This window comes from Balaenoptera acutorostrata, chromosome 9 (genome assembly GCF_949987535.1).
Source record: "Balaenoptera acutorostrata chromosome 9, mBalAcu1.1, whole genome shotgun sequence".
NCBI lineage: Eukaryota > Metazoa > Chordata > Mammalia > Artiodactyla > Balaenopteridae > Balaenoptera > Balaenoptera acutorostrata.
Window position 1 is genome coordinate 87,180,287 of NC_080072.1, and position 25,597 is coordinate 87,205,883.

The following is a 25,597-nucleotide window of genomic DNA, read 5'->3' on the forward strand; positions in this document are numbered from 1 at the left end:
GCATCTAACCATGGGACATATCCTGCCACTGTTTTTCAAACGGAACCTCCACTGAAGTGAACTTCAATAGCAGGATATGATCCAACTCCAAGACATACTTCCCAAGGCAGCTTCATGCTGTGGGAGCCGGGCCACCAGAAAGCAGGGCAAACAAGTCATGGATCATCAGGGGTAGGGGTGGGAAAACATGTAGAAAATAAACTAAATAGCATCACTTCTGACCACATTACTATTTGGATATATTGTATGAATTTAAGGAATAAAAGAAGAAAAGACTTTAAGGAATTTTATTTCCCCCCTTCTTTCCTCCAGAAAAGCTAAAGTACGTATTTTAACATCCCTTCCATTTCAAAACACATACTCATGCACATGCTTTCCAATGAAACTATAACTTCTTTTATTCATTTATTCAGTCAGTAAACTCTTCAGTCATGTACTTACTAAAGTTTCTTGGGTGCCTAATATGTGCTAAGCACAGGGAATTTAGAAGGCCCATGTATTTCATGGTCCCAGGCCCACTTCTCTCCAGAATAGGTCAGCAGGCTCTTGCTGTGTGCCCTGAAAAAATACCATATCCCTCTATCCTTGCACCTACCATGCTGCTTGTGGTTCTTCTTCCTCCAGGACTCTAAGCTCCAGGAGGACAGGGACATTATATTCTCCATGAGTAACACAGTGCCTGGCACAGAGTAAGTGCTTCAAGGATATTTGCCATTGTTGCGTGGCCAGGGTAAGGAAGAGTCAAGACTGCCTGGAAAACGTTCACAAAGAATGAGACACTTGACCACAGACCAGAAAAGTGAACAATTTCCAGGAAGATTCAGGAATGAAGGAAAGGCTATAATATGGATCTTTGCCTAATTCAAACACTAGCTTTACATAAAATATACACAAGACACAATGACAGGACTGATTCATTTATTTAGCTCTTCTTCATTTGGAACGTCAGCTTAGATTGATAGTCCTCTACCTGGGGGTACATTTAAAAATAATTGGGAGCTTTAAAAAACACCAGAACTAAGACATCAGCCCAAATGAGTTGAATCACATTCTTAGGAGGTGGCATCCAAATATCAGTCTACTTTAAAAGTCCCCTAATGCGTCTAATACACAATGAAGATGACAAACCACTGAATTATTTGAAGAAAAAAAAAGTGTCAAATGACTGATACAATGCATTGTTTGAATGCAAATCACACATTTTTGTTCACTTTATGTCTCAAATCCGTGCTGCTAGGTTGCACATTATCATCTAAAGGCAAGATTTAGTATCAAAGCTAAAAGGCTTCTATGGCGCCGTCTTCTTGGGGAGATTTTTAAATCTATCATACCGCCATCTGTAAATACCCGGGATAGAATAATAACTTGAGCACTTCTATAAAAATCTTATTACAAATCTGAAAAGAATAAATCCTCACATTTAGCACATAGATTATCCAGTGTCTATTAGTAGAGTATTTTAAATTAGACTGGAAGGAAGCTAAAAAATGATAGTTTTTCTTTATATAGTGTGTAGCAGCCTAGATGACCTGTTATATTCTTTCCTTATCTACATTTCTATGATTCAAAAATTTAGCCATTAGTGTATCATCTAATGCTAATAAGCATAAGTAGCTAGCAGTTTTGAAGAACCCACATTCTGATGTAATAAAGGCATATTCAAAACTCAAAGTGGTCAAGCAAGCCAAATTTCAAAGAATAGAAAGGGCAATAGTATATATTATTACCTCAAAAGGAAGGCAGGTAAGGAAAGGTAATTTTCTTTTTCTCCCGTTGGATTATGTCTTACTCATTGTAGATGCTCAGTAAATATATACAGACTATTCACTGCAGCACTATTTATAATAGTAACAGTCTAAAGAAAAAAGCCTATATGTCTAAAAATATTGTTGCAGGAAAGAAAGTGGGCACAAAAGGATGGTCACGTCCCTGGTCTCAGGTGAGTCCCTGGGATGGCTGCCAAGTGTGGGTTCTTAGCTTCACACAGGAAAGAATTCAAGAGTGAGCCGTAGTAAAGTGACAGAAGGTTTATTCAGGGAGATACACCCACCATAGACAGAGTGTGGACCACCTCACAAGATGACAGGCACTAGGGTATGCAGTTGTCATTTTTTATAGGGGTGGATAATTTCATAGGCTAATGAGTGGGAGGATTATTCCAACTATTTTGGGGAAGAGGTGGGGATTTCCATGAATTGGGCCACTGCCCACTTTTTTGCCTTTTATGGTTGGCCTCGGAACTGTCATGGCGCCTGTGGGTGTGTCATTTAGCTTGCTGATGTATTACAATGAACATATACTGAGGTTCAAGGTCTAGTGGAAGTCAATCACCCACCATCTTGGACCCAGTTCGTTCTAAACGGTTTATGTCGTGTCCTCAATGGCTGTCATTCTTTTAAAGGTTGTGTGTACCCTGCCACCTTCCTGTCTCAGGGGACTAGCTTAATAAACACAAAGGAATACCATGCAGCTATAAAAAGCAAAGCAAATATCTCTATACACTCTATAAAATGACGGCCAGGATATACTAAAAAAAGAACAAAATGAGGAGGAAAATGGGTATGGAATGCAAACATTTACATATATTTGTTAGCATTTTTAAATGAAAACAGGTAACCGTTTTTAAAGTTACCTATATAGGTCAGGAGAGAGAGAAAGTAAGAGGTACGTTATGTCTGAATATGCCTTGTTTTATTATTTGTCTTAGGAGCCATGTAAGTATTTTACATAATTATAAAACAAAAATTAAATTTTTTAAAAAGCTACATATAAAATTAAAAACAAAATTTTAAATGAACTTAAGGATGTCTTAAGTTGGTGGCAAAACCAAATAGAAAGGAATTATTTCAAGCAACTTTAAAACACATTAATTTGACAGTACATTCCTAATAGAATATACCATAGAAACAATAAGAACTGTAAAATATCTTAAACTGTTTAGAGGTAGTGTTGATATTATTTTGAGACTGTGTGCTTACTGTGGAATAAAGCAAACAAGAAATGATATTAATGTATTGATTTTTGGTACAGGAAAAAGGAGATGAAGATGTAAGACTGAAGAGGTTATATTAAAAACCCTATGGTTCTGAACTTTATTAAAAGTTAGAATTAACTCAAAGGGCAATCCACCCTTCCTATACAAATTATACCTCAGGGTAATGAGTTGATGACAGGGAGTTTGTAGAAATACTTATATAATAAATAAAAATGGAATGACAGAAATAGAATATCATTTTACAACTCCTAATAAAATAATAATCTAGGCAATAAAACTTGATAGCTTCTAATATAACAACAACAACAACAAAGACAAACAAACGTTATGCATCTCCTGAAGATAATACACAATATCCATGAAATAGTCTTGCCAAAAATGTAGGACCACAGGGTTTTTAACAGGGGTCCACTGATCAGGTCCATGAAAATATTCTGGGAAACATATGAACTTGGATGGGAAAAAAATACATCACAATACATTCCCTTCGATTGTAAACGTGGGTAACAAACTGTAGAAGTATTAGCAGTACCTATGAATTTGCTGCCAAAGAATTCACAGATATTTTCATATCATATGACAACTGTTGCTGAAATTTCAAAATATCATTACTACTCCAAAATCATGTTAAAGACCCATTGTGAGATCTTGTTATTTAATGTGTTTTTTTTTAAAGAAAAGAAGCACATATATTAACATCATAATGTGTTTTTAATAGTTTAATACCTAAACAGATGTAATTTGTTTCCACTATAATCCTATGTATTTTATTTTCTGCATTTAAAAACAGTATTCTGAGAAGGAAATACTGTACACCCACCAGAAAGATACAATCAGAAAAACTGAGAGTGTGGAAAACTGTCCATGACAAATGAACTGTTTCTTCAAAAATAAACTGCAAGAAAAAAAAGAGCCAAGAAAAGAAAAAGACAACAACAACAAAAAAGAGCCAAGAAGAAGAGGAAACGTATAGAAGAAAGAGATGTAGATATAACAACCTGTTGAAATGCGTGGGCCTTATGTGCATCTTGATTTAAAAAGACTATTTTTAAAGTTAAGTTATAATTGGGGAAATCTGAACATGGACAAGATATATGATAGTAAGGAACTATTGTTAATTTTTAGGTGGAATAATGGTACTATGACTATGTTTCTTAAGCCCTTATCTTGCAGAGATTAATACTGAAATATTTATGCATGATATTATATGATGCTTGAGACCTACTTTAGGATAATCCAGAAGGGGTGAAGTGGAGAAGTGCAAATGAAATGAGTTGATAATTATTGGGTGATGAGTACATCACAGCAGGTAATAGTCTCTATTTTTATTTAAACGTTTCCATAATATTTTTTAAGCCTAACAGAACCCCCACATTTACCCATGATAAACCCAAACATCACATTTACTTACATTCAGTTATAAACCCCACATTTACCCATGATAAACCCAAACATCATATTTACTTACTTTCAGTTACCAACTAAGCATGGTAACACTCATTTTCTCTTGCTTATCAGAAGTTTTAGTGTCTGATTAGTTAAAAGAGAGAGAAGGAAAAATAAATTCATTATTACTTAACAAATGCAATTTAGAGGAGTTTCAAAATACATTAATTCCTGACAGAGAAGTAATGAAAAGGGGTTTATAATGGAGGAAAACCCTAAAGATTGCTGATCTAATAAAATGTCTCACATTATACTCTACTTAGTATGTGTTTGGCTCCCCAGGTAGGTTGTAGGCTACTAAAAGGCAGAAACAATGTCTTATTCACCTTTGTTTATCCGGTATGTGAATCAATATGGGCAGGCTGAATTGCTGCAAAGGTAAAACATGCCACCAGAGAAAGAGGCCTTTTGAAGCCTCCATTAGCCTATCTTCAGCAGAGGGAACTATTTATGGGCTACAAAAAGAAATTATTCTACAGTGTAACTTGGAAATGTGTCAACACTAATGCCACCAGAAAGCATTCAACTTCAGAATACTACTACAGCTAATCAATGAATTTGGTAAAGTAGCAGGATACAAAATTAATGCAAAGAAATCTCTTGCATACCTATACACTAACAATGAAAAATCAGAAAGAGAAATTAAGGAAACACTCCCATTTACCATTGCAACAAAAATAATAAAATACCTAAGAATAAACCTACCTAAGGAGGCAAAAGACCTGTATGCAGAAAACTATAAGACACTGATGAAAGATATCAAAGACGATATAAACAGATAGAGAGATATACCATGTTCTTGGATTGGAAGAATCAACATTGTGAAAATGATTATACTATCCAAAGCAATCTACAGATTCAATGCAATCCCTATCAAATTACCAATGGCATTTTTCACAGAACTAGAACAAGAAATTTTATAATTTGTATGGAAACACAAAAGACCCTGGATAGCCAAAGCAATCTTGAGAAAGAAAAACAGAGCTGGAGGAATCAGCCTCCCTGACCTTGGACTACAAAGTTACAGTAATCAAGACAGTATGGTACTGGCACAAAAACAGAAGTATAGACCAATGGAAAAGGATAGAAAGCCCAGAGATAAACCCAGGCACAGATGGTCACCTTATCTTTGACAAAGGAGGCAAGAATATACAATGGAGAAAAGACAGTCTCTTCAATAAGTGGTGCTGGGAAAACTGGACAGCTACATGTAAAAGAATGAAATTAGAACACTTCCTAACACCATACACAAAAATAAACTCAAAATGGATTAAAGACCTAAATGTAAGGCCAGACACTATAAAACTCTTAGAGGAAAACATAGGAAGAACACACTTTGACATAAATCGCAGCAAGATCTTTTTTGACCCACCTCCTAGAGTAATGGAAATAAAAACAAAAATAAACAAATGGGACCTAATGAAACTTAAAAGCTTTTGCACAGCAAAGGAAACCATAAACAAGATGAAAAGACAACCCTCAGAATGGGAGAAAATATTTGCAAATGAATCAACTGACAAAGGATTAATCTCCAAAATATACAAGCAGCTCATGCAGCTCAATATCAAAACAACAAACAACCCAATCCAAAAATGGGCGGAAGACCTAAATAGACATTTCTCCAAAGAAGATATACAGATTGCTAACAAACACATGAAAGGATACTCAACATCACTAATCATTAGAGAAATGCAAATCAAACCACAATGAGGTATCACTTCACACTGGTCAGAATGGCCATCATCAAAAAATCTAGAAACAATAAATGCTGGAGAAGATGTGGAGAGAAGGGAACCCTCCTGCACTGTTGGTGGGAGTGTAAATTGATACAGCCACTATGGAGAACAGTACGGAGTTTTCTTAAAAAACTAAAAATAGAACTACCATATGACACAGCAATACCACTACTGGGCATATACCCTTAGAAAACCATAATTCAAAAAGACACATGTGCCACAATGTTCATTGCAGCACAATTTACAATAGCCAGGACATGGAAGCAAACTAAGTATCCATTGACAGATGAATGGATAAAGAAGATGTGGCACATATATACAATGGAATATTACTCAGCCATAAAAAGGAACGAAATTGAGTTATTTGCAGTGAGATGGATGGACCTAGAGTCTGTCATACAGAGTGAAGTAAGTCAGAAGGAAGAAAACAAATACCGCATGCTAACGCATATATATGTAATCTAAAAAAACAGTACTGATGAACCTAGTGGCAGGGCAGGAATAAAGACGCAGACGTAAAGAACGGACTTGAGGACACGGGGGTGGGGGAAGGGGAAGCTGGGACGAAGTGAGAGAGTAGCACTGACATATACACTTTACCAAATGTCAAATGGATGGCTAGTGGGAAGCTGCTGCATAGCACAGGGAGATCAGCTCGGTGCTTTGTGACGACCTAAAGGGGTGGGTTAGGGAGAATGGGAGGGAGGCTCAAGAGGGAGGGGATATGGGAATATATGTATGCGTGTGATTCACTTTGTTGTACAGCAGAAACTAACACAACAGTGTAAAGCAATTATACTCCAATAAAGAAGTGGAAAAAAAAAAAGCAAGCATTCAACTTCAAAATGAAAATGTAATATAAGTTGCAGTGCATATTGAAATGGGACAAAGTGACTGTTGTCTGACCTGCTGGGCAATATAAATCCTAGAAAAAGGAAACTTGCCAAATTATTACAATTTCTCTAGTTCTATACAGGAACAAGAATCCATTAAAAAGTCAATCTTAACTGCTTGGAAGTCAGATACCAAGAGTGGAAGAAAGGACGTCATGAAGTAAGGGGAGACATGTACTTTCTTTTGTCCTTGTTCTAGATTTACCAAACAACATCAGATCTTGTAATCCCTGCGTAGATTTTTCAGTTGGGATGATTTCACTATAACCAGCTGTCAAATTTAACAGTAACAATTCTCATTATAAATTAATACATTTATTTTCAAATATAAATGTAAGTTTGAACAGCAAGAGCAACCTTATCTAGAGCACAATCACCCCCAAATGAACTGACCATGATATACAGAAGTGGAAAATTCCACCAGGGAACAGGAATCCAGAGTTTCAGATATCAGCTTTCTTATCTACAATGCTAGAAGCATGTTCATAAAATTTTGCCAAAACCACAGTCTATTATTTAATGAAGTAATGAAGCAAGCTTGTCCAAAAATTGTCCCATAAATTATAACACCCATTATATTTTCTTGTATTTATGATTATTATACAGAATAATGGAATAGGACACTTTGAAATTAGCAAAACATTTTTCTCTACTTAACTTCACCGTATGTCGTATGAACTTCTTACACTAGAAGGGGAGGGGAGATGCTAACCAATTTTGCGGTACTCTATGACAATACAACATAGTTTAGAGAAGAGCAAGCTTAGTGTGGGTCTAGATCCAGCAAGTAACCCACTGGATTACATCCAGTCACTTTAGTTGTAACTCAGGATGTTTTCAAACAAAATGAACTTCAACCTCTGGGCCTTAACAACTCTTATAGTTTCTGGAACTCTCATTCTATTCTGACTGCAGAAACAAGAGAGGGCCTAGAGACAAAGGATACTAGTGAAAGAGGTAAGAAATCAATGACTAGATTGGTCGATGAATCAAACTGCCTCATTGAACCTTAAAATTAATGGAGAATTTGGGTGTGATTACAGGACTTCTGTTGTTTTCTTTATCCAGTTTGTACATAGCAAGTTTTCTAACAATGAGAAATCTATTTTTAAAAATCTATTTTCTTTCTATAAAAACCTGTAAAGTGAAGGGACCAGAAGAGAACATAACATTAGAAGACTTCTTTGACTCCTCATTTTGAATCCTTGTGCTAATGTGGATTCACAGCTCACCTTTGTTTCTCCCCCAACCTCCTTATTACCTGCGATTCTCAGCTGACAATTCAAGGTTTCCAAACTGCTGACTTAAAGCTCCCTGGACTCGCCAATGGGGCATCCGTCATCATCAAATATTATTTATTTATTACATTCACACTAATGGGCCCCATCAGAATACCTAACTTTATGTTTTTTATAGTGCCTCACAATTTACAAAAACTTCTCTCTACCCTCTTTGATTTTTGATCCATTTGACAGTGCTGTGGAGTTACAGACGAAGAAACCAAGACTGAGAGAGGTGAAATGGGTCACCTAACCGATCTTGTTCAAAAGCGGCAGATTTAGGTACAAAATACAAACCCCCAACACTAAGTAGAGTGCTTCTGCTAGCCCACCATGTTCCCTCCTACATGATTCTGTTAAAATAATTTCAAAGTAGAGGATTCATCTTTCTTTTTTTTCTATAACCAAATGTTTGATGACAATGGATGAGGCTGCAAAAATACAGGTTGGTGCCATGTCTCTCTATAAATGCTTGACTTCTTATGTGATCATTGAATATGACTTCAATATTATATTTTCCCATATATTTTATAATAGATAAAATATTCCATAATAATTGCAGACTCAGTTTGCATAGAATTAAATCAGTTATCATAGAATTATGATTATTTTACATTTTACTTGGAATTTTGTATATAAATATATCCTAACACACGCCAAGCAATTTAATAAATACTATGCACACTACTGAAGTATATAACCTTCTGCAATACCTGGCAATCATCACAGTATCATCCCACAGCCAATAAAAGAGAAGGCTACCAATATCAAGCCCTCTAGAAAATCAGAGTTAAGCAGAAACACACACACACACACACACATCCTCACACAAATAGAGAAGTGTGGAGAGAGAAAAGCATTTGAGGTATTTGAAGGTAACTGCACCTGTGGAGTAGAAAGCTGCAGCTTGTTCAAGGGAGCTGATCTAGCTCGGGGATGATCAAATCAAGTTAATAACCGTGTCTTTTTTCAGAAGAGGGGTAGCCTTTGCAGTAGTACACCACTCCTACCTAGAAACTGCTTAGTGGAAATAGCCCACCAGGCAGGCAATTGCAATAATCCATGGTGACCTTTATTACCATCTTCTTAATGGTATCCTTTTCAATTCAGCAAATATTTTTTTAGTTCCTGACAGTATGTCAGGCTCTGGGAATATAGAAAAATAATAGATAGAGAGCCTGCCTTCATGAAATTCACAACACAGCAGTGAAGAAAAACAGTAAAGAAACAATTGGGATGGGACCTAACCTAATTTGAGATTTCATGCAAGGCTTTCCTCATGAAGTGATATTTCATCTGACACAAAGAATGAAGTCAAGTTGCTCAGGTTAACAGAAAGGGAATAGGAACTGCTGTTCTGTTACCTGAAAACTGGGTTCGCTTCTTAGTGGGTGTTGAGCTAAAAGACACAGCCAAGCCAAAGAGTGGGAGAAGGAAGGATTTATTACTTGCAGCAAGTAAGAACAACAGGTACCTTTCCCAAAGCAGTGTCTCCCCAACAGCAAAACTGGGGAAGTCTGAAGCTGAGGGTATATGCATATTCATGAAGGGGCTTGAGCAGAGAAGAATTCAGCATAGAATTGGGACAAAGGTTGACAGAGTCCAAGCTTTAGTTGACCAAAATCTCGTGGGTCAGAAAAGCTCAACATCATCATTCCTTAGGTTCCAGCTGCACTGAGCAGGGGGTGGGGTTGGGGGGGCTCAATTCTGTAAAACAGCCCAAGAATGTGCTTCAGGCTATCTTTACCACTGAAACAGAACTGAGAGCCTTTATAACTAATTTATTCTTTGCTACTGTTACTTTTCTTGCCTAAGAACACATTTGTTCTTTTGTTCCCTTAAGATCACTAATTACTGAGACCTGTTCAAGGGCATTGTGTCCAGGCTTAGATTACAAAATGGCTTAGGTCTTTCTCTAATGTCAAGAAAGCCATGCCTGGTTCTCTTTCTCCAGGGACCCCCTACCCTATCTGCTTATAGGGTCTCAGCAGAGAGAATGGTATTGTGAATTCTCCAGCGTGCCTGGAGCCTAGAGATGCAGCTCATCCAAAGAAATTAGCAGCTACCAAATCTCTTTCAAACCTGTGGTACAAACTGAAAAGAGTACCAATTCTTGGTTGATTATTTCAAACACTGACCATGTGCAGAAGGTGTGGGTTAGATGAGCTGAGAAAAGGTTTAAAAAAGGTTTCCTTGACATTTTATGAATTATTGCTTCCATTTTTACCAGCATCCAGGTGGTCTTTGTGCTCTAAAGCTGTTTTTTTTTTTTTTAATTGGAACCAAATGTAGTAGGCAGAATGATGTCTCCCCAAAACTGTCCATGTCCTAGTACCCTGGAACCTGTGAATAGTTCACCTTACATAGTGTGATATTATGATATAAGAAATACATATTTTAGTCTTGGTTTCTGGCCAGATCCTAAAACCCTTGTAATTTTCTAAATGATAAGCGTGAAAGGAGCACCTTTTTTTGTTTGTTTGTTTGTTTGTTCGTCTCCAGTTCCTGAAATAGCTGCAGAGTGATAAAGGTGAAAGAATCATCTTTTGTTATTCATAACAGGCCCTCTTCAACCACATCAGAGTTTATGTTAATAATATGACTTTAAGAAAGCCCCTAAGGATGGGGGACTGGCTGCCAAGGAAACCAGCAAGTGATTAGAGGGCTGGAACTTTCAGCTCCACCCCCAGGGAGGGGAGAGGGGCTGGAGGCTGAGTTACTCACTAATGACCAATGAGTTAATCACTCGTGCCTACATAACGAAGCATTCATAAAAACCCTAAGCAAGGTATTCAGAGATCTTCCAGGTTGGTGAACACTCTGAGGTGCTGGGAGGGTGATGTACCTGGAGAGGGCATGGAAGCTCCATGGCCCCTCCTCCATGGCTTGCCCTACGCATTTCTTCTATCTTACTGTTCCTGAGTTGTATCTTTTTATAATAAACTGGTAATCTAACAAGTAAACTTTTCTTGAGTTCTGTGAACCACTCTAGCAAATTATCAAACCCGAGGAGGAGGTTATGGGAACCTCTGATTTATAGCTGGTTGATCAGAAGTACAAGGTGACAACCTGGGACTCGTGAGTGGTGTCTGAAATGGGAGGTTGGGGGATGGGAGCAATCTTTTGGGACTGAGTCCTTAACCTGCGTCATCTGCACTAACTCCAAATAGTGTCATAACTAAATTGTAGGACACCCAATTTGTGTCTGGAGAGTTGAAGAATCGGTTGATGTGAGAAAACCACGCACCCCCACCCTGACATTTGTTGTCAGAAGTATTGAGTTTAGGAAAATACAGTTTTTTCCTTTTACATGGCAAAAGGGACTTTGCAGATGTGATTATGGTTAAGTACATTGAGATGAGTCCTTAAAAGGAAGAATCTTTCCCATCTGTGGTTGAGGAAGGTATGACTACAGAAGAGTCAGAGAGATGCAAAGTTGCTGGCTTTGAAGATGAGGGAAGGGGCCAAAGGCCAAGGAATTTAGGTATCCTCTAGAAACTGAAAAAGGAAAGGAAATCCACTCTCCCTAGAGCCTCCAGAAAAGAACAAAACGCTGCTCACCCCTTGCTTTTAGCCCAGTGAGACCTGTGTCAGATTTCTGCCCGAAGGAACTGTAAGATAATAAATCTGTGTTGTTTTCAGTTACTAAATTTGTGGTAATTTTTTATGACAGCAATCGAAAACTAATACACCAAGTTAACTTAGTTGCATATGACACTTAAAATAATACTTGAATCATAATATTATTTAACTATTTACATTCATCTCAATGAATGGCCTTAGTAACAAAATAATCACATCAAGTAAAAAGCCTATTAAGTAACTTCAGACAAAGTTGATCAGGAGCCATCCTGGATTAAAACACTTTCATCATTTGCTGGGAAAAAAATGAAACCATTCCATCAAGACAGAAACTACTGAACTAGTTTTATTCAAACCAACAAAAGAAAAATTGGAAATCCAGTGATTTCCTTACATATTATGTCCTGCATGATTCCTAGGTAGTCAAGAATACAAGGGAAACATATTAATACTCACCTTCTATACAATAAAAGGGAGACAAGTGCCAGTCACTGTATTGAGCTTTTACATATATTATCTTACTGGATTTTCATACAAACCTAAAATGTAGGTAATATTTTGCAAAAGTTCAAAGTTTTTTAACCAAGTTGATATGACAAATAGTAACACTAGATTAAAATCCAAACAAGATTCTAAAGCCTGTGTTCTTTCCATTCCTCTATGCTAAGAAAATGAAATAATTGTGGGAAGAAAGATAGCAAGAAGGGTGCCCAGTTCCAGAATGATGTCCTCTCAACTCCTACGGCATTTGCATTGTAACCTTCCTTCCCATTTTCTACATCCTGTCTGTAGTGTTTTATATGCCTGTCGTATTTGTTTTACTAGATTATAAATGCAGAAACTGTCACGGATATTTTTGTGCCTCCCCCTTATATACATATCCACACAATATCTAGTACTGTTATTATTGTTGTTGTTACTATTGTTACCATTACTATTATTACTGTTACCACTGTTATTGTTTACAGTAGTAATAACAATATCTGACACTTGTTGAGTGTACACTATGTACCAAGCACCGTTCTAACAATTTCACAATTTCATAATCCTAATGCATTTAATCCTCCCAACAATCCTAAAGGTAGGTACTATTTTTTTTTTTCTGCCTGTGCCATGCAGCATGTGGGATCTTAGTTGGCTAACCAGGGATCCAACCCGTGCCCCCTGCAGTGGAAACGCGGAGTCTTAACCACTGGACCACCAGGGAAGTCCCAGGTAGGTACTACTTTTATTGCTCTTTATAGATAAAGAAACTGAGGCACAAGACATTAAGTAACTTGCCCAATATCACACAGCTAGTAAGTGGTAGAACCTGGAGAGCAGCCCAAGCAGTGTGGCTCATAATCATTGTTATATTGGAAGTACAGTAGCCCCCTCCCCTTTATCCATGAGGGATACATTCCAAGAACCCCAGTGGAAGCCCGAAAACGTGGATAGTACTAAACCCTATATATGCTATGTTTTTTCCTATACCTACATACCTATGATAAAGTTTAATTTATAAATGAGGTTAACAACAGTAACTAATAGAATAGAGCAATCACAACAATATACTGTTATAAAAGTTATGTGAATGTGATCTCTCTCAGAATATCTTATGGTACAAATTTAATGCCTTTTCCATCTTAACTGAGCATTTATTACACACTGCGGCTGTAACTTTTGCAGTTTGAGGTGCTGCAGCAACACTAGCACACATTTCTTTTTCCTTCTTCACAACTTCACATCTAGAAGATTTGTTCTTACCATATATCTTAGCAACCTCAGTTGACATTTTTTTTTCCTTATTAAGTAGAGAACTTTCACCTTTTCAATTAAAGAAAGCACTTTATGGCTTCTCTGTGGTATATCCAAATTGCCAACATCACTACTCTTTCATTTGCGGGTCATTTTTAAGTAAAATAATGGTGACTTGAACACAAGAACAGTCAATCTGATAACCAAGATGCTACAAGTGACTAATGGGCAGGACATTCAGGACAAAGGGATGATTCAAGTCCCAGGTGGGATGGAGCAGACGGCACAGGATTTCATCATGCTACTCAGAGCAGCACGCAATTTAGAACTTATGAATTGTCTATTTCTGGAATTTCCATTTAATATTTTCAGACCTCAGTTGACCACGTGTAACTGAAACCGAGGACAGTGGGGATACTACTTGCATTTATTATGAACTCAAAAAACCTTTATTGTTATCCTAACAAAAGTGAGGTGGCTTAATAAAAATAACTGTGTCAGGTGCCATACTAAGTGCTGATATATGTTGTTTCATTTAAATCTCACAAAAACTTTTGTAAGAAAGGGATTACAAGTACAATTGAATAGGTGAGAAACTGAGTTTTAGCTGTTCAGTTTGTATTTTCTCATCCTACACACTGCCTCCCTGATAAGAACAAAAATAAAATATACAATATTGAGGATTATAATACCATACAGGGAGACCAATTGATACAAATTACCCTGCATCTCTAACAATGGGCATTAACACACTAGTTTGATTATATGTTCTACAATTAATTATTTTAATAAGGGGTGTTCTAATGAAAATAAGATGACATAAAATCTATTTATGATATCCTCCCTCTGTCCTCCAATTTTTGATTGGCTGAAATGAGAAAGTCTGAAACACATATTCAACTCACCTATTCTCTTTGGACACAGGTCAGAGAAACTTGAGTCCTACAGCCTACAAGGGGGGAGGGGGCAGCACTAAACTGTGGGCAACATGTAGAGGATATGGCCTCTACCTCCAGGATTCTCCCTCTCCCCAGACTCCTGTGTGAGAATTCTAAGAGGGGTACCAATGTGAACACCATCCAAAGGCTAGGAACAGGAGCTCCAGGAGGGCTGACAAGTTGGGCGCAGGGATGGGGGAAGGGTAGATTCAGAAGGATGGGACTAGTATTGGGTAATCAGTGTGCTGCTGTTTCAAGAGTCTAGATGACTAGAGTTTATGACCCTGTGACAGAGGTACAGCCCTCTCTCTACCCAGCCCCGTCTGGCAAAGGCACGGAAGAAAACTGACTAATGCTGTTCTCAATGGGCAGCCAAGAAGCCACGACCCATAAAATTTTAAATTCCTAATACTGCCTGCCCATTGAGGCTGAGGCTGAATAGGAAGTTTGAAGAAGTTTTTTTTTTAACCATTGGAAAATCTAAATGTACATACCTTGTGGATTATCAAACAAAAATACAGATTTCAAAACTTGAGGGTTTTGTTTGTATTTTTTCTGTTTTGTGTGGTTTAAACTGTAAAACGTAATCCTCAAATGAAGATAATCATCTGGTCTGCAGTTAGAAGAATGAAATCAACAGCGAAAGCAAAGCACAAATAAAGAGACAGGCAGACAATCCCACTGTGGTTTGGGTTCCCGCCTCCAGCTGCTTCTCTGCTCTCTGTGGTTTGGCACTTTTACCCTCCTTGAATTCTGTGAAGTCATAAATCCTCTATTTTACCTACAACAGTGGTGAGCTGGATTTCTCTGCTAACAATCAAACTAATACACTATTTAAACACCAGCCAGGCGCCAAAAGAAAACAGGAGTCTAAGCCTGAATTAGAAAGTTCCTGAGGACCGGGCCTGGGAGGCAAACGGAGGTGTAAGGAAGACTTCCTGTGAGTCATTCGAGTCTTTCAACACTCCACAGGCTTCAAACCAGAAAAACTCATTCCCCTCCTTAATCTGCTTCATTTGCTCCTAATTTACACCTCCCAACTCTCAACTACTCTCAGCCTTTTCAACTGAACCACCACTATCAGGCAAGGAGAAGTAAATGAGCATTAGTGGGGAATCTGATACAAGCCCCAATGTTTTCAACTCTCTGGTGGTATCTTTAAAATCTATATAAATTGCATTATGTATAGAGACACCATTTAATATAAAAGTAATGGCAAAATATGGGTATTTCACAGGTAATATGAGTATTTCTCAAAAGTGGAAACAAATAAGGCCAATAAACATACACAGAGACCCAGCTTCATTAGTGATCAGGGATATGCAAATTAAGAGATACTATTTTACATTCATCTGACTGTCAAAAATTTTAAAGTCTGATAATATCAAGTGTTAGAAAGGTTATTTGTTTCACAGGACCTCTCATACTCAGCTAGTGGGAGTGTAAATTGATACAACCACGTTGGAAAAAGTTTGGCATTATTTTATAAAGTTGAACAATCACATACCCTATAATCCAGCAATTCCCCTCCTAGATGTATGTATATGTGCATGTGTGTGTATAAAAGAAGCTCTTACAAGTGATCAATAGGAGCCATGTAGAAGAATGTTCCTAGAAGTCCTGTTCACTATTGCAAAAAACATAGAAAAAAGCCCAAATGCCCATCAACAGAATGAGTAAATAAAGTGTGGTATACTCACAGGAAATAATATTATATGAAGCAAAAGGGAGTGTTTTGCAGCATCAGGCAACAATACGGATGAAATTTAGCAATGCGATATAGGTGGGTAAATAAATCCCAACAGATTATATATAGCATACCATTTTTTTTTCTTTATTTAAAAGATACTTTATTCCTAAAGAAAAAATGCTAACCATCCCCTAAGCCTTCAATGAGTCATAAGTTTTTGCAACAGTAACATCAGAGACCACTGATAAAGATCATAACAAATATAATAATGATGAAAATGTTTGAATTTTTGCAAGAGTTACCAAAATGTGACACAGCCATAAAGTGAGCAAATGCTGTTGGAAAAAAACAGCACCAATAGACTTGCTTGATGCAGAGTTGCGACAAACCTTCAATCTGTAAAAAAAAAAAAAAAACTCGGTATCTGCAAAGCACTAGCATACCATTTTTAAAAAGTAAAAAAAAAAAAAAGATAATAAAAAATAATTTTTTAGAAATACATAGAGGTACCAAACTATATCAAAATGAGAGCAAGGAAATGGTGAAAGGAGGATTCAGGATGGTGATTATCTTTGGTTGGGGAAGAAGGAATATGAAAGAGGAGATGACCAATAGGTCGATGAAAATTACCATCACAATTCCAGTTTTAGGGCTGGTTGTAGGTATACAGGAACTTATTGCACAAAAAAAATTAACTTATTCATGGGCCAACAATGAAAGGGTGTCATGAGCCAGGGATTATGATTAATCCACTTCTGTGCAACTGGAATCTAAAAAATAAATTAAATGATGCCCCAGAAAGAGCATTATATTTATCCTGTGACTTTATATACTCTCTGGCACCCCAAGGCGATACAAATAACCCAGAGCAAAAACCCTAGGGGGTAAATTGTCCAAGGCCTTTTTTTTCTGTTTATTGCCCAGCTCATAGGAGGCAGGGTCACCACACTGGTTAGTAGCACAGGCTCTGTGGCCAGAATGACTTGGTGGAGGAGATGAAACCTAGCTGCTTTCCTTACTACTGTGTGACTAATCCTGTTAGGGAATACGATTTAACCTCTCAGTGCCTCAGCTTCCAAATGTGTCCAGTAGGCTGGCAATGATAGTATAATACTTACTGCAGAGTATTATTGTAAGGATTACATGAGTTAATCCACATGAGGTGCTGGAATAGTGAAGTTGCTCTAGGTATACTAGGTAAACTTTACTCAACAAAGATTGGCTTTTATTATTTTTTTTATCTCTGGCTTGATACCACAGTGAAAAGCTTAAGAAATATTCTAAACTCTTTTGCGCAGTACTCCTCTGGGAAGCTCTAAGCTTCAAGCTCTCAATAATACTAGCCTCAAGCTCTCAGTTGGATTTGTTGGACTGAAAAAACTGAGTTAAAACGTTCCTTAAATACTCTGGTTTCCAAGAAATGACTAGAAAGAAGTTCGGTACCCAAAGGTGGTTTTTCATGGAATCTTTCTCTGCATCATTAGCATAAATAACCAAGTTTTTGTGACATATTACTTATCTGATGACTTTAATTAACATAGACTCCTGTAACCATCCAAAAAAAAGTCCCAAAATTTGTGGACTTAAAGTTTTTATAATTTATTAAAATAAAAACCATTTAAATATTTATACAGGGCCTATTTATACTTTCACTACGAGCAATTCTAAGAAACTGGGTTACCTGGTTTCTACAGCGTTAACAGGTTAGAAGTCATAATTTAGAAAGAATGCAGACTTTCAGAGATATGCTCAGTAATACAGAAAAAAATCATGTGTGACAACTGTCAGAAAGAAGTCAGAAAAAATAAGACAAAAAATTAACCTCTGATCATATTATGGCCACACAGCATAATAATTTTAATCATCATAATCATCATAATGATGATCCTGAATCATGAAGAAAAGGTGATATGTTGAATGCACTTTGTTTATTAAAAGGCAAGTAGTCTCATATATCTGTTTTAAATATACCATGAAGACTTCAAAATAATGGGTTTTTTCCCTTGGTAAAATCTCCAGGATTAGTTGCAAATGGACCCACTAAGTAATTCAATGGGTTGGCCTACCCTAGAAAGTTGTTTGATACAAACCAATTAAATGTTGAAGAACTGCTGCCCAAAATTATGAATAAATTAATTAACAGAAGTGAGTAATCCATTACATAAACAGTGTCATTTTAATTGGGTTTAAAAGTAAATTTTAATACTTTAAAAGAGTGGGTCATAAGTTTTCTGTAAAATTCACCTGCATGAAATGATTCATTTTCTCTGATGTTCCTCAGTAAATAATAATATAAGGAAGTTTTATAACTTTTTAACAAACTTACCAAAACTTATATACACAAGCAGTTACATTGAGAGCCAATTCGCTTCTTCCACAGCTATGGCTAGTGAAAAATTACCTTTTTTGTCACAATATGGTAAATGTAACGAGTTAGGAAACAGGTAACTGAAGGGCATAGAGGAAGGGCATCCAACAGAGAGACAGCAAGGAGCCAGAAGAAGACTGCCTGACTTGATGCTGTCTACAAAGAGTCTTTAAGCAGCCATGAGGTCAGATAGGAAAGCATTCAAGGAAGGAGGTACAGGTGTAAAGATGCAGACTATGATGTGTAACAGCAAGGGGCTCAGAGGCATGCCGTTATTACTGGGCCGCCACATGAGAGATGGATGTTCTGGGAGATAAGCTTGGAGAGGGAAGTGGGCCAGTGATAGGGGGCCTTATAGTTCACGTCAAGAACCTTGAGTTCTCACAAAAGGACAAATATTGCATGATTTCACTTATATAAGGGATCTAGAATAGTCAAATTTGTAGAGACAGAAAGTAGAATGGTGGTTACCAGGGGCTGAGGGGAGAGGGGGATGTAGTTAGTGTTTACACAGGTTCAGAGTTTCTGTTTGGAATAATAAACAAGTTCTGGAAATGGAGAGTGGTGGTGGTTGCAAAAACATTGTGAATGTACTTAATGTCACTTAAAATGGTTAAAATGGTAAATTTTATGTTATATATATTTTACCATAATAAAAACCACTAAAAATATAATAATTGTGTTCAGGTAAAGAAGAAAACGAAGGAGGGAGGAGGGAAGGGGGGAGGAAGGCAAAGAGGGGAACAACAGCCAGAAGCAGTAGCAATAGCCACAGCTTGAGCTCCATCCAGTAACCAGTGGCTCTCAGTCTTGTTTTAGCTGCAGAACCCTTTCTTCAAACATCTTGCACAGAAGCCCAACTATAAACCAGGCAAAGCAACAGACTGGTGGGGGCCAGAGGCCAGCCCAGGAGCCACCAGCTTCTGTTTCCTAACTTGCCCCCATAATGGACCGAGAGGAGCCTCCAGGGAACCCCAAGAGCTCCCTCAATTTGCAAACCACTGGTGCAGGTGATGGGAGGAAGCCAAAAGGTTTCAGCCTGAACATGGTGCAGTGAGATTTCTGAGATAGTACTGTAAAATAGTCTGGTTTGGAATCAAATGAAACTATTTCAACTCTGCCTCTCACTAACCATGTGCCCTCAGGCAAGTTACTTCTATGCTATCAAAGGGACTAAAAAAACTTTTTATAAGGACTGATGAAATGTTAGTAGGATGCCTTGATAGGGGGTAAATTCTCATTTGATGGCAGCTATTGGTACCCTTTAACTTTATTTGACATTACTCTAGTTCCTGTGAAATAAGATGATTTAGGGTAGGTGGAGGCATGGATGGAAGCTACGACAAAAGTCCAAGTAATGATAAAGGCCTAAACTGAAGTAGTGATGATAAGGACTGGAGGGGAAGGTGGACTCCAGAAATATTCTGGAAGTGCTGTCAAGATGGGAAATAAGCACTGGCAGCCATCTCAAATTCCTCCAAATCAACCTGAAGAAAGGACAAGAGATAAGCAGGAATAACCCGAAGGTTATTCCTAGAACTGGTCTGTGGAGGGAGAGGACTATACCCGGGGCACAGAACAGCCAGAGGCCAAGTGGAAGGCTTTTAATGTCAACCCTTACCTCTCCCCTACATTGCATTACTGCTTATCCCTTTAACAACTTCCTGCAGTGTTGAGAAGTTAAAAAGGCTCAGGCTTTCTAACCAGGAGCCATTCCTCCACCCACCTCCCTCCAAGCTCCTAGGGCTAATGGGCTACAACCTAGAGAGACTGCCTCCTCCTTCTTCCAGAGCAGCTGGTGATAAAGCCATGGTCACAGAACAGCCTGATGGAGGGGTGCCAAACAAAAGCAGTCAACAGTGGTTCTGTAATGCCCAAGGAGTCTCCATTCTGGGATTCATCTCCTCCCTTCTACTTAAAGTCACCTGGAGGGACTTGGCCAGGCCTGGCCACTGACTCTTCCCCAGTACACAAGGGGACATGTATGAGAATGCTCATCAGTGTTGTTTGTGGCTGGGAGTTGGAAACTATCTGAGTGTCCATCACTGAAGGACCGTGGAACCACAGATAGTTAGAAACAACAGGCTAGATCAGTGATTCTCAACCAGGGTCATTTTGTCCCCCAGGAAACATCTGACAATGTCTGGAAAGATTTTTGATTATCACAACTCAGAGGTAAGGGGGTGGAGGGAGTGCTATACTAGCATCTAGAGGGTAGAGGCCAGGGATACTGCTACATCCCACAGCGTACAGGCCAGCCCCCAGAGCAAAGAATTATTTGACCCAAAATGTCAATAAGGCTGAGACTGAAAAACAATGGAGTAGAGGAAAAAAACATGACTGGGTCATAAACATATAGTGCTGAATAGAAAAAAAAATTTTTTAAAGAGATGTGATCTATTATAAAATTCCTATTTGGAATTAAGAATTCATATAGTCACATCCGATATTCATTATGTATGTATTTGCAAGGTAAGGGCTACACTTGGCAGAGAATATAATAGTGACCAAAACTAGATTGGATTGCTTACCTGCTGAAGTCTAGTAGAAGAGGCAGATATTAATTAATCTTGCAAATTAAAAGGGGAAGGGAGAAGATATTTTGGAGACTGGTAGGATCTAGAACTCCCTAATCCCCCACTTGCAAAGGCCACAAAAAGTTCTTCAATTTACATTACCTTTCAGGAGGGCTACATACCGGCTTAGGATTGTGTTGTGCACACAGTGAGTGCTCAATAGATGTTTGTTGAGTGAATAGATGAAGGCTGTACAGTTAAACACCACTAAATGACTCCTTCAAAAGTTTCTGCACCTTAACCTTTGAAATGAGGAAACCAAACAGAAAGTCAGAACCAAAGGGCCAGGCCCTTTACTAGACAGTAACAAGGAGTACACGTGTAGACTGACCAACTACTATTGTTCATTCCTCCTCAAGACTGTGCCCCCCTCAAACCAAGCTATTTGCAGTTCCCTGAGCAAAATACTCTTTGGCATCTCTAAGCCTGGACTGTCCTTCCTCACCTAGTCCACCTGGAAAACTCTTATTCATGCTTCAAATTCCCGATCACCTTCTCTGTCGAGCTCCCTCATGCTGGTGGACTTGATCTCTGGCCTCCTTTGTGCCATCTGTACTTTGTGCTCACCTCTACAGTACTTATCATAACTTCTTTTTTTTTTATGATTTTTTAATCATAACTTCTTACCATAATTTGATCATGAGTTCTCTGGGAACAGGAACTATATCCTATTCATCTTAATAGCACAGAGACTAGTCTAGAACCTAGAACATCATAGATGCTCAAGGTTTGTCAAATGAAAGACTGAATGAATGAATACATGTCCTGCACTGTACTACAAAAAGAATGGGACAAAACCTATGCCCTCAAAAAGCTTATCATCTATTTGATGGGAAAAGGATAAATATGTGAAATAATAATCAACAATTTTTGCTAGAGATATAAATTTGATAGTCATTAAAAGAAACATGCATTTTTTCATATTTGAATCAGAGTATACGTTAGGATGTAATCTGCTAGATAGTATACATACGATTAAATAAATATCCTCAGGTATTCCTGGAAATCCATATCCTCCTATCATAGTATTTGTCATTTGAGTTGATAGCAATAAGTGACAAAAGCTGAAATTACAAGCAGAGTCTACTTGGAAACAGAGAGTGCTCATTATCATGAATGCCTGGCATGTAGTGGGTCCTCAATAAATTTTTATTGAACGAGTGACCTGATATTCTTAATCATAGAGAAAAAGTTATCTGTCTACTACTGAGGCAGGCATATCAGGAGTTGGTGTTACCTAGAATATATCCCTCTCATAATGAAAACAGAACCAGCTCAAGGTCCTAAACTTTTCCTCTGTTATTTAGTACCCAGTTGCCAAAAGAGGTATCATTGCCTCCTTTTGGTAAAAGGAGTAGAAAACAGTTGTGTGGTCACAAACTATTCCTTTATATCCTATCCATACGGTGATAACATCTACTCACCAACCTCTCTCCATCCCATAACGGTTAGGGATTCATGGAGCTAAACTCAAATTTGGGGATAAGTTTTAATACTGAGAGTTTAAAATACTGAATATAAGCAGTCCTGGATATTGGGTAAACTGCATTTTTCTGATTGCTGGGTTAGACAAGGAGAAACTGCAAACAAGAATTCGTGTTTGGACGGTTGCCAGAGGTAGGACTGAAAATCTTAATGAACAAAAGAGCTCAGCCAACCAAAGAAAAAAAAAAAAAAAAGCTCCAGCCCAAGACCCTCAGAATAAAGATCAATAAAGGGAAGAGTGTAGGGAGTATGGCAGAATGGAAAGGAAGCCTCAAGAACCTTAGTCATCCCTCATTCATTCATTTATGGGGTTGTGGGAAATACAAAAATTTTAAAGACTTGATTCCTGCTGTTAAGGACTTCGTCCATCAGGAATGCAAGATACACATAAATAGCTATCACACAGGGAAGAAAGTAAAAATCCATAAGGGAGGCACAAAAAAAGCGTGTTCAGAGACAGAAGAAATCTTATATCTAGGAAGCTATCAGATGTTCCTGGTAAAACATACCAGATTTTGAAAATATTAGAGCATTAGGAAAAAACAATTATTGCTTATCCTTGTTATGTCTTGCTCAACTAATCCACCATATTGTCTGTCTCATCATCAGGGTTGCTTGTCATCTCCTGAAGCAACATCACATCTTCCTATCACCCAGGAATGGAGGGCTGATGGTGGGTGTAAACTAACCCATGCATAGTACCATGAACAAGGCTGTCTGCCACTCCTGCGTAATCAGCCACTTAATCTCCACAATAACCCAACAAGGTAGGTGCTGTTATTATCCCCATTCTACAAGTAAGAAAAGTGGGGCACAGAGAAGTTAAGTGACTTGCCCAAGGTCACCCATCTGGTAAGTGGCACAAAAACAGGATTTGGGTCCAGAATCTGTACCCTTAGACATTACACTACACTGCCTCCCAGCTGAGAACTTATGGCTAAATTTATCAGACATACTGTATATAGCTGGATAATACAAGGTGATTTTTGACCCTTTAAACACACACAGCTATTTAAAACTTATTTACATGAAAAAATACATACACCATTATTGATCTAGTTTTGAATATAGTATGACTTTTTAAGACAGTTTTCACAACCTTTAACGGAAAATTCACTTTGTTAATCTTAAAAAAAAAAAAAAAAGTGCCAGCGGCCAGGAGTAGTTAAGCCCAGTTTAGACTGGGGCTGGCAGGCACCACCCCTTACAGGTCATCGCATGGCCTTGGGGGAATTGCTTAGCCTTCTTTGTTTCTCCATCAGCAAAGCAGGGATAACAACAGTGCTATCTCATAAAATGATAAGGATAAATGATAGTATCCATATAAATCGCTAAGCACAGTACGTGACATAGTGAATGCTCAGTGAACGTTGGCTTTCATTATTTAGATCCTGAGTTATCTGTACTTCCAGGATGCGAGTCGTCCAGTAACCACAGAAATGCTTTCCCCGTCCCAGAGTCTCTGCCGATCCCTTGAGCACATTTCTCTCTATTTTCCACGTAACACAGTGACAAGAGAAGCAGGCTTCCCTGGACCCCAGACCCGAAGGTGGCTCCGTCGCCTCGCTCAGCCCGGGAAAGAGGCAGGCTCTGGATTTCCTCGGGCGGCACCACAAAACTCAACCCAGACTTCTCACTTGGGTGAACTCAGCTGTTAGTGAGGGATCACCCGCCCACTCTGCCGGGCTCCGCAGCAGGGAATGTGGGCACCGGTGGCAGGAAGAGGAGCTCACCCACCTACCAAGCCCGAGACTGGGCACCCCTCCTTCACAGCATCCCTGGGGACTTCGTCCCCTCCCCGCTGGGAGGCCACTGGGAATCGACCTAACAATGCCAAGACAGTGAATTTCCCCTCAAATCCTCTGAAATACATCCCCACGATTTCTAAGAGGGAGTCAAGGGACACCAAGAGCTTCATAAAGCCAGTAAACAGCTACACCAAGAGCTTCATAAAGCCAGTAAACAGCTACATCCCTGCAGCACATGTTCAGCCGCCTGAACCAGCTCCCCAGTGCTTGCCGCCGCCACGTGCGAACCCGGGCGCTCCCAGCAGCGCCCGCCGCCCAGCCGGTCGCCGTGCGCGGCCTCCACTCACCAGGTGAAGAGTTTGCCCTTGATCCGGCGCAGCAGGCTGGCGGACTCGCTCGCTGCTCCCTGCGCGTGCGGCTGCGGGCCGGCGGATGCCGCCGGCGAGGTGGCCTCCATGGGAGCCCCGCGGTCTCCGGCGCCCGGAACCCCTAGACGTGCCGGGTCCCGGAAGACGGGAGGCGGTGCCTGTGCTGCCGGTGGGGCTCGGCTCGGCCAGTGAGTCCGCGCTCCCGGGTTCGCTCGCGTCCTTCTCGCACCGCGGCCGGCGGGCTCCTTCTGCGGCAAATCATTAACTGTCAAGCCCCTAGGGCCAGACAATACATTTGCAGATTGCAACCTGGCACCTCGGGGAGCCAGGAGCAGGAGGAGAAAGGGCGCTTTTTTATTCCGCCTTGGCAGTCGAGCTTCCCTGTTGGGTGACACCCAATATGCATTTCAAGTTCTTATGATCCCTTATTTAAAATCAGCAAATGAGGTGAATCGAGGTTATGCCAGCGTGTACTAACCTAAGAAGCAGTGATTTAGCTACTGCCTGACCTTTGCTAACTGGGAAGGTCCGGCTGACCCCTCCCTTGACCTAGTCTCCCTCCCTCTGACTAACTTATAAAAGATATTTCCCATCTAATAGAAATGAAGACGCTTTAGTTCTGTGTTTCTTGTTTTCGCAAAACATAGGTAAAATCCTATGTTTCCTATCCGTAAAAGGATGCCGGAAACATGTCTTCGTGGTCTTTGTGGTGTGTCTTCTTCCTTACAGGTGTGTTCGGTTTGCCTTTCAATAGT

At 39.0% G+C, this 25,597-nt stretch overlaps 1 protein-coding gene across 4 annotated transcripts in view; it reads right to left on the minus strand.

Moving 5' to 3' along the window:
* SLC35F2 (solute carrier family 35 member F2) overlaps positions 1 to 25,078 on the minus strand; it is a 61,815-nt gene extending 36,737 nt beyond the window's left edge. The window contains exon 1 of one of the 4 annotated variants that reach the window (XM_057552661.1): positions 24,822 to 25,078. In XM_057552661.1, coding sequence (XP_057408644.1) covers positions 24,822 to 24,931 — 110 coding nt within the window. In that variant the 5' untranslated portion in view covers positions 24,932 to 25,078. The remainder of the gene's footprint in view (positions 1 to 24,821) is intronic. The other 3 variants (XM_007184628.2, XM_057552662.1, XM_057552663.1) reach the window with 3 other exon arrangements.
* Positions 25,079 to 25,597: the final 519 nt, after the last annotated feature.